Source organism: Triplophysa rosa, linkage group LG13, assembly GCF_024868665.1.
Source record: "Triplophysa rosa linkage group LG13, Trosa_1v2, whole genome shotgun sequence".
In the NCBI taxonomy this organism is placed as follows: Eukaryota; Metazoa; Chordata; class Actinopteri; order Cypriniformes; family Nemacheilidae; genus Triplophysa; species Triplophysa rosa.
This window is the reverse complement of record NC_079902.1, coordinates 19,321,132-19,335,976: the sequence shown is the minus strand read 5'-3', so window position 1 is coordinate 19,335,976 and position 14,845 is coordinate 19,321,132. Positions and strand designations below refer to the sequence as shown.

Here is a 14,845-nt window from a genome sequence, read left to right as displayed (position 1 = left end):
CTTCCTAACCATTATTCGCGGAAACTGTTCACTCATCAGAACATTAAACATGTTATTACCATGACTTTCCTTTTCTTGAAGGTTTCCAGGTGCCCACCATCAAAAGATTTCAAGCTTCATTTCCGCTGTGCACGGAATGGAAAGCTAAAGAATTCTGTCCTAAACGTGCACTTGAAATCACCCAAAGCAGTTTCACGGGTCAGCACGTAACTGTGGCTTCACCTAAAAATCCGTCATTTCCAGTACAAAAAACCTTTAAACATCCTATAATGCCTTACCCTTGCAGTAAAATATGACATGTACTGTAGGTTTAACAATAAATGAATTCCCGAAATGGAGAAAACACCCGGATGTGTCTAATGCTGCCCAGAGGAATCATTAGTGAGTTATGCCAGCACCTCTCCGAACATCCTCCAGGTTATCCCTTACACAGACGTAGACGCACAGTAGAAGATATCTGACACATCATTTATCAAAGCTGTCTATGGGGCGTTCAATTACAAAGTCCCAGAAAACTTGGAGTCTTGGAGTTTTTGACAACTACTTAGGGTTTATCATAGTAGAGGGAGATTTTAAGTGTGGCCGTTTTCGACTTTTATGAGAGGTTGGCTGAGCTTTAAACAAACAGTACTTAAAGCATCACATGTGTATAGTCAGTCACATACAGTATATGCTACAAAACCAGACATGTTGGTTGTTAACAGGTCAGATTAAAATACTACACAGATGGTGTAAGTGATTGTGCACTGCGTGTGTTTGTTTTAAATTGATAAAGTAACAAATCCACAGGCTTTACAGTCATGCCCTTGTGCTTTACTGTCATTTCAGATATGACACGTAATAAAAGCATGACACTTGATGGATCATTTTGACCGTTTTGCTCATATAAATACAACAATGTGAATGCAATGTGGATGGACATCAACATTTTCAACCTATTAAAGGTCCAGTGTATAAAATTTAGCCGCATCTAGTGGTGACATTGCGAATTGCAACCAATGGCTAACTCCTCCCCTCCCCCCTCCCTTTCGAGGCACTACGGTGGCTGACACAGGACAAAAATGATGTCACGTTTTCAGGCCTCTTTGCCAAAGGAGATAACGTATTTACAAAATAGGCTCTGTAGGGCAGTTTGTCCATTTAGGGCTACTGTAGAAACAACATGGCGAATTCAAGGGGACCCGTTGTGTATTTAGATAGAAATAGCTCATGTTAAGGTAATAAAAAGAAACGCTTCATTATGTAAGGTCTTGTACACCTCTGAAGACATACAGTATGTACATCATTTTGCATTTTCGACAATAGATCCTCCTAAATATCACACACAGCACCTTTAAAAGTGACATATCAAGGTGAATGAGATGGAGTTACTTCAACACCAAGTTATCTTCAATGGATCAGATACTTTTAATGAACTTTCCTCACACGATTCAAACACAAAAGTGATCTGGATTCAGTGGTGCACACATGCACATTACGATGATGAAGACTCAAACAAAGCTACTGCTTCCTCTTCTTAATAGAGCTATACTTTAAGATGATTATCTGTGAGACAAGTAGACAAAACACATCTGGTTACTGTTCTAAAAATATGCAAGTACCCAGAAAGTCTAGATTTCCATATCCGCATCATCTACTGTGAGCGCTACAGCCGTGCCAATGTCAACAGTCCAGAGGAGTCCTGGAGTTTGCCAATTACTGTTAGGGCTGACTTCATTTTTGTATTCGGTCTCTCAAGAACAATTGCTGGACTGTTACAACCATAGACTATCTGCAAATATGTTCTAATCAGGTGTGCTGAAATGTGTACCTGTACGCCAGCATTACAGTGGAGGAAATGCTCGAACTATGACATCATTCCCAATACACTGTGGGATATTGTGTAATGTGTAAAATACAGGGTGAACGTTTTACCAGACAGGACAGAGTTTCAATCGTTCCATTAACTAAAGTCAACACATTCCTGGCCTGGCTTGTTTTCAGTAGGCAAGAGCAGCACATTACGGACTGTGGCAAGTTTATACATTGGATACAGGTTTTCTAAACAGCTTTTTATTTGATGTATAGCAGTAATAAGTCAAACATAGTATTGCAAAGGTAAAGAAATTATAGTTCATAAACCTGACAGGCTTTTCTAACTTTTTAGTTTACCATGTTGTGTAAGACTGCCATCTAATGGACAAACACGGAATAGAGGATAGTAAAGTCATATTTTGTAAAGATTTTATATTTAATATTAATTCTATATTATGATTAATTTAGATTATTTAAAGGAATAGTTCAAAGGCATCCAAAATGAACTTCCTGCTTTTACTTGGCTTTATGTTGTTCTACACCTGTAAAATTTTCTTTTTATGGAACACGAGACACAAAGCAGAACGTTAGCGACTGATAGCCCCAATGCCTATTTATTTCAAATATATGAAGAATAATTCAACTACAAATCTCAAAATGTTCTCATTGTGTTCCATAAAAGAGTAGATTTGGAATAGTGGCTTAATAAATGACAATTTACAACTTTCTTTTTGGGGGTTCATTTATTCACCCTCTTGTCATTTCAAACCTGTTTGACCTTCTATCACAGAACACAAAAGAAGATATTTTTAAAGAAAGTTGGTAGCCGAACAGTGCCGGCACCCATTCACTTCTATTGTATGGACACAAAACCAATGCTTGGGTTGTGTCAATTTGGTTAACAACATTCTTCAAAATATCTTCTTTTGTGTCTTGCAGAAGAAAGAAAGTAAAACAGGTTTGAAATGACAAGAGGGTGAGTAAACGATGACAGAATTTTTATTTTTGGTTAAATGATGACTTCAATCAATTAATTTGATCACGGTTTTGAATATTGTGGAGGTGTCGCCATCGTTTCTTTGGTGGTTCAAGAAATAATGAGTGATGATAGTAATAAAATAATCCTGTGGAAAAATATCATATGACAAAACACATTCAGATTTTTTTAAATAGATTTTATTGACCAAGATCGGTCAACCATATTTTATGGAGGTCATATTACAAACTAGACAAGGACTTACAGCTATCGTGTTGAGACAGATGCACTGGCTCACCATCTAATCGAAAAACAACTAGCATGGTCCACACAAATGCAAGCAACACCGATTTACTGCAAATAAAAAATATTAAATTAACACAGTACTTAGATGAAGCATTTATCTACACGTCTTTATTAACACTGAGAGCTACAGTTCTGCTCGGAGTAAAACTGGAATTGATACTGTGAAATATAACAGTCGCATGTGACCGCATGCATTTAAACACATCAGCAGAGGGCGCTAGATAGACACGGACAGCACCGCTAGAAGCAAGTGTAGGCGTAGTGTGTGTACTGATGAGTAACTGTTCCTGTAAGCGCCTGATATTTACACTCACTTCATCAGGATGGGAATCGTCTTCATGAGTAAAACAGAAGTTTGTGGGTGATATGTTATACATATTATATTACTAAGCCTGTTCGACTGTGTGTACGTTGATATTGTGTGTGTGGGTGTATGTGTGCATGCTCTAGTGTACTTATGTGTTATGTTCTCAAGTTGCCAGGGGGCCAAGGCTAAGCTCCACATGGTGCGTGAGCCAGATGGCCTCACTGGTGGGTTCCCCCTCCTCAGCGGGTCTGATCGGAGCAGCGAGGTTCCTGAAGTCATGCCGGAGTTTGAAGGCCACGGTGACATCGCCCTCCTCCTTCAGCGGAACCACTTTGATGAAGAAGCCGATCTTGTTGGACTTCCTAAAGGCCACCACACTGACGACACAAAATACCAGATCGTTTAAAACTGAATCTCTATTGAGAACATCTGTGGCAAAATGTTGTTCCAAACCATTATAAATGTTTTAAATGTATAAAGGAAGATATTCAGAAGAATGTCAGTAACCAAACAGATCTCATCCTCCATTTACTGCCATAGTAGGTAAATTAAATACTATGGGAGTCAATGGGGGATGAGGTCTGTTTGATTACTGACATTCTTCTAAATATCTTCCTTTGTTTTTAGCGGAACAAAGAAATGTATACAGGTTTGGAAGAAAACGTTTCGTAAACATGTTCATGTCCTTCGGCAAAGAAGTGAAAACATGACAACATCTTAATCCTGGGTCAGCCACCGTAGTACTTCAAAAGGGAGGGGTGGGGTGAGCCATTGGTTGCAATTCACAACCTCACCGCTAAAGTTCATACACTGGACCTTTAATAAATACATAGCATATTTCTCTATCTGTCCTTTTACAGAGGCTGTCTCATATTAGACTTCCTAGCATCCATTAGCAGATGAGAGGTGCTTCTTACTCTGGGTCATCTTGGAAATCCTGAGGTTCTGCCAATTCATCATATTCAGCTGCAGCATCTTTCCCTGCCAGGACCAGCTCCTTTTTAGGCACCAGAATCTATTAAAACAGTACCATACAACAGTTAGTTCCAATGCTTGAATCTGACTGGATAAAAAAAATTCCACAGCTTTTTGGGACCCTCATTGGTTTCTGTTACTTAACTCCATGCTTGGCTGTCTTTGTTGAACTGTTGCATAAAAGCAATATGACAATCTCAGTTGTGCTGTTATGGGCTTTTATAAGCGCTGATATACGGTCATATTGCACTCGCTCATGTGATATTTCTGTAATGAGTGCATTCCCAACCAATGACCCACTGTAGACAAACAATGTGTCTGAAAGCTAAAGCGAGTGTTTGTTTCATCCCTTCAACTTGCAAGAGAACTAAAGTCAGATAAAAACAATATGTGACTAATTTAATAGCCAAAGAGCATACTTCCGTACAGGACAAATCAGACAGTGAGGTCATTTATTTGTGAAAGCAGCAGGGAGAACCGTTTATATGTATAGGGTTTCTTTTATGTACAGTATGTTTAATTTCATGGTGTTTGTGTATTTCTATAAGCTCTTTCTTCAGCAGCTGACTTTAGAGTGGAAAAATACATATAAGCAGACCATGGGAGAAGCGTATCACCTTGGCAGTGCTGTAAATATCATCTGGGTCGGCCTCATCGCAGGTGTACAGAGACACATGGGTGATGTTTTCAACAGGGTTGGTCAGGGTCAGCAGAACTTGACTTTCCTGTTTCAAATAATATCCAAACATCCCTTTAGGTAGTGGTTTTCATTATTTCATTCATGGATTTTATACCAAACACATGGTAGCAAAGACTGTTTCATAATCGGAGAACTTAAACTGTGTCGACATGAACAGTACTTGCCTTCATATGTCGCAGGTTTGGAATGGACATGATTCTCACTTCAGGAATGTAGCTCCTGCCAAGCAGAACAAAACAAATCGGACGTTTCAGTAAATAAAAACTCTCGGAACAACAAATAACATGCCGTACACAAACACATGACTTACACTGCCACGAGCTGGATTTTGAACTTTATCGAGGTTGGGTTAAACTCTGGTTTACTCAGATTGTGCTCACATTTCTGAAATTAACAAGCAGAAGAGTAAATGCAGCATAGCCTATGGCAGCCAAATATAAATATGAAATCAGTCATGCTGAAGTAAAAATAAATCTGAATGATTTAGATCAGTGGTTCAACAGCAGTGTTTATGTGGAGAGAAAGAGTTTGGACGTGTACAGACCCTGCAGCGCAGAGAGCGTTTCATCAGCAGATGTTTGTGTCTGGGATGGAGCTGTGATGCTCCTGCCGGCTGAAAATCAGGCTGTAACAGCCTCTGCCGAAGAGTCGTCACTGCATCTCAAAAAATGTATGCGTCAAAGACGTTAAGATGCCCCCATCAAAAATATTTTACAAAAGTGATTTTATGTCGATAGAAAGCACATTTAATGTATGTAAAATGTCTACTTTATGGTTTCAACTAAGTTTTTGGAGAATAAAATGTCAAAATTTGGTTAAAATAACCATTCAGTGCAACACAGTGTTTATGTACAAATCAAACAACACGCTTATTCTGACTTGTACATATTAAAATAAAAGAATAAGGGAGCATATTACAAGCATGTGATCAGCCAAGGACAAAGAAGAAGGAAGACTTAACGTACCCTTGCTCCAACCCCAATCCCCCCCAAAAATAGTCTTTAATGTTACTAATTAAATGTTTAAATGTTACTAACTAAAAACAGGCAACTGCTTGCCAAAAATATATATTTTTCACACAAAAACAAATAATTATTATAATTACCCAATTTTGGAAATATCAGTTCAAATGTTTATTAGTTTAACAGTCACCTAAACAATATTGAATAAAATAGGTTGATGCTTTGTGCAAATATCTTATGCTAATGTCAAATAAGATGGCTTTAACAAATGGCACCCCTTGAGTAGTTTATACGAGGCCTACTTTTAATTTTATTGTAATCCGCAATAATTCATTAAACAATAATTGAACACAAAAAGTAAAGAATACTGTGGCCTCAAGAGACTTCCATACCCAGCCACTATATGGCGCACCTACGTCATTCATACAACGTTTTTCCATATTAATCCACATGTAATAAATGTATTTGCAAACGCTGTATGTTGCGGTTTTAGTTCATTTAAATGTATGCATTCAGTAGAGACTTCAACGCTTTTATATTAGACAGTGACTAGATCGGCCATTTTTTCAAGCCATTAAATCACGGTATGGCCTATTTTAGTCTCTGTAAACATGTCAATATGATGTGCTTAACATCATAACATTATGTCTAAATTTACAGATTTATGTTTTTCTGTATACGTTTTTAAATGTATGCAATACACGTGGGTAATCCCAGCGAGGTCAAAAAAATACGTATTTATAAGGAAAAATCACATCCCTGATATTACATTTTATTGTGCTTTAAATGAGTAAACAATTCTTATTGCCAAATGGTCAAAACTAGGATAGTAGCAAATTTTAAAAAATGTAAAATTACAACTAATTAGCATTTGGGGTGAAAGTAATTAGTCTTTTAATGTCTTAAATTGTTTTTGTTGCAAATATGCCTGACAAGATTGTTACACTGACTGACATTTTAGTGGGCGTCTTCTGTAAATCAGGGAAAAATGTATGATATTTATTACACTTATTGTTTTAATGCTTAAACCCTTTTTCGTCTTTGACCCATATATATGTAGGCCTATTAACTAGAGTCAAACATCTCACACAAATTAACACATGTATCCTATAAAACCAACTGTAGTCATGGGAAAAACATCTATCTACAGCTGTTTTAGCTGAGATTATTGGTTTACAAGGACTACTCATACACCTGTATAGTAGCCCAGTGGTTAAGAAATGTTCAGGGTTTCAGATTTGATTATGGCTAAGGATAACCCTGATTTATATAGCTCCCAACATCCCCTATGACACCTGTGGACTTGTGTATCACCACATAACCCTGTTCAAGCATTTAAAAGACTATATGTGCAGAATAAACAAACAGTATTCTGGCAGAAGGGATGAAACCAACCTTCAGGGAGGTTGATAGGTCGGGTGTAATAGTCCTCGGGTAAGGGCTCGACTTCATCCAGAGCCTGTGCTGGCTCGATATTGATCTCCTTTTGATCCTCTCCCTCTTTAAGTCTAAAAATAAAGATGCATACAGGCAAAAATCAACAAACATTCAGAATGTTGTGCATCCATTTTTCAGAACATGAATAAGTATACTCACGAAAGACCGTAGAGAGCACTGATTGGAGCTCCAGATCTCTGTCTCTGTAGCCTGGTTCCCAGGCCATACTTCTCCTTTCAGACAAACATTCATAGCACATCAGTTCAGGCACTTGTCAAAACTTAAGGTCACGTTAATGTCAGTCTCTGTGTGTCCATTGACACTATGATGGTGTGCTTACTAGTAATAGTTAAGAGCCCAAGCACAACTTTCCCATTCTTGCTAAATAATCGCTTTGTAAAAAATTGGTTAGATTATTTTTAGAATAAACAAAATAATACAGATGGCAAAACTATTTAAACCTTTAAAATATTTAAAATGCAGCTCAACCTTAAACATCATAACCTAAAATGTAATACCAGCCTAACCCAGAGTCGCAAAGTGTCTTATTAAAATATCCCCGTCTAAACAAAGGATCCAATTGTGCAGAGAATTCCAAGTAGCAACAGTGATGCTCATGTGATCTTTTATTAACAGATTAGTCATGCTGAACTGATCGAGGGTGCGAAACCAACGACCTTCTTTAAAACCAAATGAAGTTAAATGCAGTGTTACAGTAAGAAATGTGGGGTAAAATACCACTCACCACCACGTGAATAGTGTGTTGCTGGAGAGGGGTATAAATATCAAAAATATCGACGTGCACAAGCGAAGGAAAAGAGAGAGAAAGAATCAAGTGAAACAAGTGCATTCAAGCAAACAAAGCGGCAGTTCGAGACCCAAGGAAAACACAAGGTTTTCTTCGTTATTTAAGACATGCAGCTCAATGTGTTACAGGGTTAGAAATGAACCATCTGAATCAATGAGATAAATATAAAGACATACACCAAATCTTAAATAGATCAAAGCACCATTTCAGACCCTGTTAGAATTAGTAAATTATGTATTTAATAGATTAAAGCAAACATCAATGCAAGCAAAAAGAAATGCATACAAAATATTTTATGTGGTTTGTTTTTGTAAAAAAAAATTTTTTTTAAATATTTATGAAAATCTTATATAGAAATAAACAAGTAATTCAAGAACTTTTAAATACAAGGAGACAATTTGACACACCCGATTACAGGTTACTAGGGTGTTTCTACACAGAGGTGTGAGTGTATACCGAGAATGCCTGAGGCATGAAAGGGCGTCTTCTAGCCAACTTCTTCCTGTCTCTCTCCAGCTTTTCTCTCTGGGCCAGCTGCTGGTAATACTCAATCAACTTGTTGATCTAATAAGAGAACACATCATGGTCAGGTACTTGTGAAAGTCCAATGGAAAACTGAATCAATTCAAAAGGCATACACATACCCTTTGAGTATGAGGATTCTCAGGTTCCTGCCATCCTCCACTGGCTAAAATAAAAAAATGACATGGTTTTAATACTACCTAACGTAACTTTGTGCACAGTATTATGCCATTTAAAGTGACAGTTTACTATTTGAAGGGACAGTTCACCTAAACATTAACACTATTATTATTATTATTATAATTATTATTATACAATATTGTTCCCTATAGGAGTAGGGACTGACACCCAAATCAACTCTATCATAAACTCTTAATATCTTCTCTTGTGCTCCACAGAAAACCAACATGTTTTGGAAAACATTTTAATTTTGGATTGAATGTTAAATCTTTTACTAACACCGCTGGCACACATAACTACACAAAAAGAGGAGGGACCCACCAACAGATTTGTCAGCCATGCCTACATCTCTTGAGGTCCAGCGACAAAACCCACAAGCCAAGTAATAGGCCTTCTTCATTGTGGTCTTGGTTGGGTCATCAGGCAGTGGTGCTGGGATGTTGGTGGCTCGTGTGGAGAGGGTGTGCATACAGCACGGGCAGTCAAAGCAGTTGGCACACCTAAAATCAACATATTGTACAGCAATCAACAGAAAATGTATGTGCTTTAATAGATCATGTAATCCATCTGAACAGTCAATTCAGTCATTATATGTAATTCTCAACAACTACATGGAAAAGGTTAATCAGAATCATTCATGACATAGATAAACATGTATATTGACAGATGATGGATTATTAAAATTATTTATGCGGCAGATGTTTAGTGTGTGTTTACCTGTTCTTTTTGAGCTTGGCCTCAGCTGATGGCATGTTCTCCAAACAGCTGGGACAGAAGTGGGAATCGACCTGTAACAGGCAAAACACCAAAACATAAACTTCATGTGAAGACAAGACAAACGTTCTTCTGCACATTATCCCAGAAAACATTTATTGTATATATTGTATTGTACAGGAAAGGTGGGGGCTAAAATAAAACGGTTTATTATTTAAGTCTTGTCAGGGTGTGGTAGGTTCTATGCCATCGAAACAACAAGAATGCAAACAAAAGGACATCAAAACGATATTTTAGAGCCTATATTAAAATTTTAATGAGAGTACATAGTAAAAATATAATGGTACGTATTGATTCAAACCTAATTTCTCGCTAAATTAGCATTTAGCTTATGCAGGATATTTTGTGTTCCCACAAAATGTGGGCGGTGCATGTTACGTGACCGGTCAGACAGCCAATTGAATAACTCCACTGCCATGTATTTACTGACTGATGCATAAACTAGCCAATCAAAAAACTAAAATACTGTCCACGGGCGGGTTTAGGACTGTCATCAAGAGCCCGTTAGTTCGAGTTTAGCACGACTAACATCTATCGTTGTGAACCAGACGTTACTTACTTCATGTGACACGCATTCCAGTGATCGCAGTTCACTGCAATAACGGCAAAAATACAACTGAGAGAGCGGCGATCGAATTTTTTTTTCGCCTCGGACGAGATAAAGCACTTTGTCCGGCTGCAGCAACGTCGCCATTTCTGCCCGACTTCCTCCTACACACGCAAGTGTTGCGTGAGACGTCATTACGTATTTTCCGCTTTTGTCTCAATAGCGCCCCTGCTGTTGTAAAATAAAAGGTGATAATATTGGGTCACTACAGACATCATTTGGAGTCTTTTTAGTTTCATACATTTTAACACATCTAACAAACTATCCTTACACACGAACCTAATAATAATGTTGTACAATGTGTTATGGGTCGTACAATTTCATTAGAGTTTTATATCTTTTTTATAATAAAGGAACATATCTGTGTTGTGCTGATAAAAATCCATTAGGCTACTCTGTTCTCTGAGTGACTTGTTGTGCAAACATTAATCAAACAAAATAGACATTCTTCTGTTGACAGCTTTTAAGGATAAAATTCGTTGTTTCTGTAGTTGTAGCTAGGCTACTACAACACAACCTTCTAGATTAATTGTATTTGTAAATGTGAAGCGCACAGGTTAGTTATTTTCCCAAAACATATTCCACAGACCTGTATATACTAAAATACTAAAAAAAATACTAAAACATGTAAAATTCACCTTGTGTGTTTTTACTCTGGCAGTTTCTGGCAATATGTATCAGAAGTTAGACACATTACAACTAAATGCTGCCACAAATATGAAAAAAGATACCACAAGCTAAAGACAAAACTACACTGTAAAACTTTGCTGTAATTTCGCAGCAGGTTTGCCATAAATTACTGTAGATTTAATGTACATTTTTGTTTTAAGCATAAACTTACCTAGTTTATATATTTTTCTTTCATAAAACAAGACTAAATATCTTGGGTCATTTTTCTTGTTATGTAAATGTATCGTCATTTAAGAAGTTTTAAATATTTTTACAGAAAACAAGAGAAAATGCTTAGGAAAAATGTCATTTTTTTGCAGTGTTGCTGTGCAACCAGTCTCTTGGTCGTTTTGAATCTCAAAACTCAAAGTGTTTTAATTTTGATTAAAGTAATTGAAAACAGCACTAATTGGAAAGTATATTAAGTAGTAATTAAATCTACAGTGCAAACCTGCTGGAAAAACTACAGCAAAGTTTTACAGTGTAGTATTTTTTAATTACAGTTATAATGAAAAGTAGTTGTGGACCTGGACCTATGGATCTATTTCCATAGGTAGTAAAACTATTTGCAGGCATGTCAAACAAGCTTTCATGACTTCATGACATGATATCAGTGTTGCAAATGAGTTGTGGAAAGACTGTTGACAAAAATAACTGTGATTATATGGTTACTCAAGCAAATAACTGCAAGGCATTTTTATAGCCTCACATTATAATGATTTTTTATTTAATTAATTGCTATAAATTTAACAATTAGATTTGGGTGAGACAGTTATAAACTGCAAATGTTTATTAAGCAAATATATGTGAAGAGGCTGGTGATGTTTTGGATTGGCTGCCTGCGTCACTCTCGTGTTATTTATCTTCAGCACGACGACACGACACATTCAGACGCAACAGACTCCCTGAGGGAACAACACATCTCCTTCATGGGGAACATAAAGAACCCCTGGAGCTCCCTTTTGCTTCTGGTGGCTCTTCTACACAAAGTTAGTGGACTATCCGACACCCAGGTAAAGAATTATTTCACTAGGCTATGTTCAGCAAAATATTTTGTATTGGTATATTGCGTTGTTCAAAGCGAACTAATACTATCAATAGAGATTATTTGAAGAAGGCACAATTATGCTTATATTCTAACGTCGACAAATGCTTGGACGTCAACGTATTTGCACGTTACAAATAACGAAGCTTACAAAATAAATCTAACAAGCACAAAACATCAGTGCATCGGATATAATGGATGTGAAAAGCGTGTTATTGAAACAATGGCATTAGGACACGTGTATAAAGTAAGTGAATCTGTGTGGTTTGGTGATAACGTGCGCATTTTCACATGCGATAGCAGGTGGAGCTGGTTGCCACAGAAACCGACAGGGAAAATAAATAAATAAATGAATGAGAATAATACATGCGTCTAGATGAAAATAAACTGAAATAACGGGCTGTTTTGCAACCCATCCTTTTTCAGCTCTAACTTTCCAACCAGTAAAGGCAAGTAAATATTGACTTAACCTTGTCAAGCAGAATATGGCACAACTACAGCTTCAGTGTTATAATCTTTTTTAAATATTTGTTTTCTGGGAAGTGTATAACTAGCCTATCATGTAGCCTACCAGTACTGCAAAATAATAATGGCTTGTATTTTTAGTTTTTTTAGCCTTTTTTGCTGTATTTATATATTTTTGTTGTGTATAGTCAAATACAGTTTTCCTAAACCTAACTTTAACATTTGTCTGTTCTGTGATGGGGAGTGCTAGTTATTGCGCAACATTTAAAACACAAAGGTCACAACAAGAAGTAGCCCTTTCTGTCTTTCATCTTACATTCATTTATTTTAATTCCTTGAGCTCGTCATTTGGCATAATGGACATTTGTGGTTTTCTTAGGTTTGTGACCCAGGTGTGAGTGACACCATTTTCAACTATGGGGCAAAAACAGTAAATGGGACGCAATACATCCCATTGTCTCAATATGCTGGGAAGCATGTCCTCATTGTCAATGTGGCAACCTACTGAGGACTTACCTACCAGTATGTGGGTAAGCATGTTTCCATGTAACTCAAGTAGTAACTCAAGTAGTGGTGTACATACATACACATCGTACACACACACTTTCTCATGATTACACTCGCACAGCAAACAGTAAATCTGTTTTATGAAAAAAATGTTTTGCTTATTAGAACTGAATGCACTACATAAGGAGTTACGGGATGTTGGATTCACCGTCCTCGGGTTTCCCTGCAACCAATTTGGCCAACAGGAGCCTGGAGAAAATAATGAAATTCTTTCTGCATTAAAGTGAGTTTTTTAAATACATGGCAGTGCAATATGGTTGTGAAGCACAAAAGAACACACAGTTTTTAAAACGGATCTTGCAATTGTGTTATGAAAGAAGACCAAAAGATAAACGATTCAGCAATTTATATACTGTATACAAAAGGTTATCATTGGTCTAAAGCCAAAACTGTCTAAACTGTAGGCAGTATGCAATTACCATCCATCATCTCCTTTAAATTACTGCACATATCATATATCCAGAACCTAAAGGCTCTTTTCTTGGATGATATCTGAAGCCACTTTTTAGTCCATGAGAAGTCCTTATCTGTATTACAGACAGGACCCGTGCTGAAACAAATTTCTCCTTGTCTTCATAGGCATGTCCGTCCAGGCAATGGATTTTTTCCAAACTTTCAGTTATTTGAGAGGGGTGATGTGAATGGAAACGACGAACAGGCCCTTTTCACATTTTTAAAGGTTGGTCATTGCTCATTAAACACAATGTATACAGTTTTATGCAACAAGATTTAATTCAATGAAAAGATCATGCTGATAAAGTGTGTAGAAGAATTAGGATCAAACACATTCTTAAAAAAAGGTCCTTCACGATGCCATATATTCATTTTGGCTGAATGTATCGGTTTCACAAAAGATTCGTTGTAGTGTAAAAAGTTCTTTAGATTCTTTAAGAAGAAATAGTTCTTTGTCTTTTGTTTTAAACGTGCACTCTGTATATTTTATATTATCTGTTATATTTTTGTAATTAAATATATACTAATGAAGACGTATTCACAAAATCCTGTCCGTCTTTCAGAATGCTTGCCCACCTGTAGGAGACAGCTTTGGCAACCCAACCAACAGATTGTTTTGGGAACCTCTCAAGATCAATGACATCAAGTGGAACTTTGAGAAGTTTCTCGTGGGGCCAGATGGCAAACCTGTAATGAGGTGGTTTCCCAGAGTAAATGTATCTGAAGTAAGAGCAGACATCCTGAAATACTTCAGTCAGCTTGTTCAAAAGGCTGTTTAACTATAAAACCCATAACAGTGGATGTCATTTTATGTTCCCCTATCTCCCTCCATCTCCAGTTAAAACCTATTACTTGTAGCAAGAGTACATGTGGAGAAGTTATAAAATGTAAACCTCTGCAAATATGACCATTTGTTTTGAATAGTTAAAGCATTCAGCAGGTCAATGGGTCAGTTTGGAGAGTGGGCATGTCGATGAAGTTAAGGCTTGAAAACAGACACGCTGTGGTGCCTTACCTGAAACTGAGGGCCAGTGAGCAGTTCTTTAGTGCATTCAGACTGCTCTCCGGTTCCTTTCAGTCACGCCTCTTCTCCTGAACAATCTGTTGAACCTGTTGCCGCCTATGTGGATGTTCAGCAAATAAAGATAGAATGCAAGAAATGAAATGGTGTGCTTTGATGAATGCATGCCAAGAGCGGCCGTCAAACTTTCGTTGGTGTGTAGTTTTATGATGTCTGAACCTTTGGTAGCATTTCCTGCTCTTATTTTGAAATACAATCTACATTATTCACTTTTAAT

The 14,845-nt window shown here is 37.1% G+C and overlaps 2 protein-coding genes across 3 annotated transcripts; one reads left to right on the top strand and one right to left on the bottom strand.

The window, feature by feature from the left end:
• Positions 1 to 2,961: 2,961 nt before the first annotated feature.
• Positions 2,962 to 10,481, bottom strand: dctn4 (dynactin 4). 2 transcript variants are annotated; one of them, XM_057350113.1, is made up of 14 exons: positions 10,301 to 10,481; positions 9,685 to 9,755; positions 9,289 to 9,467; positions 8,910 to 8,953; positions 8,722 to 8,829; positions 8,203 to 8,223; positions 7,617 to 7,690; positions 7,416 to 7,528; positions 5,603 to 5,712; positions 5,369 to 5,442; positions 5,223 to 5,277; positions 4,976 to 5,083; positions 4,301 to 4,398; positions 2,962 to 3,760 (listed from the first exon to the last, which is right to left on the bottom strand). In XM_057350113.1, exons 1-14 carry the CDS (start codon positions 10,433 to 10,435, stop codon positions 3,547 to 3,549), a joined length of 1,404 nt encoding a protein of 467 aa, XP_057206096.1. In that variant the 5' UTR covers positions 10,436 to 10,481; the 3' UTR covers positions 2,962 to 3,546. The 2 variants fall into 2 exon arrangements, with proteins under 2 accessions (XP_057206096.1, XP_057206097.1); XM_057350114.1 differs by lacking the exon at positions 8,203 to 8,223 and having other exon boundaries at positions 10,301 to 10,480.
• A 1,391-nt stretch (positions 10,482 to 11,872) lies between these two features.
• Positions 11,873 to 14,739, top strand: gpx3 (glutathione peroxidase 3). The gene is made up of 5 exons (XM_057349663.1): positions 11,873 to 12,030; positions 12,907 to 13,057; positions 13,200 to 13,317; positions 13,674 to 13,773; positions 14,111 to 14,739. The coding sequence occupies exons 1-5, from the start codon at positions 11,947 to 11,949 to the stop codon at positions 14,324 to 14,326; spliced, it is 669 nt and encodes a 222-aa protein (XP_057205646.1). The 5' UTR covers positions 11,873 to 11,946; the 3' UTR covers positions 14,327 to 14,739.
• Positions 14,740 to 14,845: the final 106 nt, after the last annotated feature.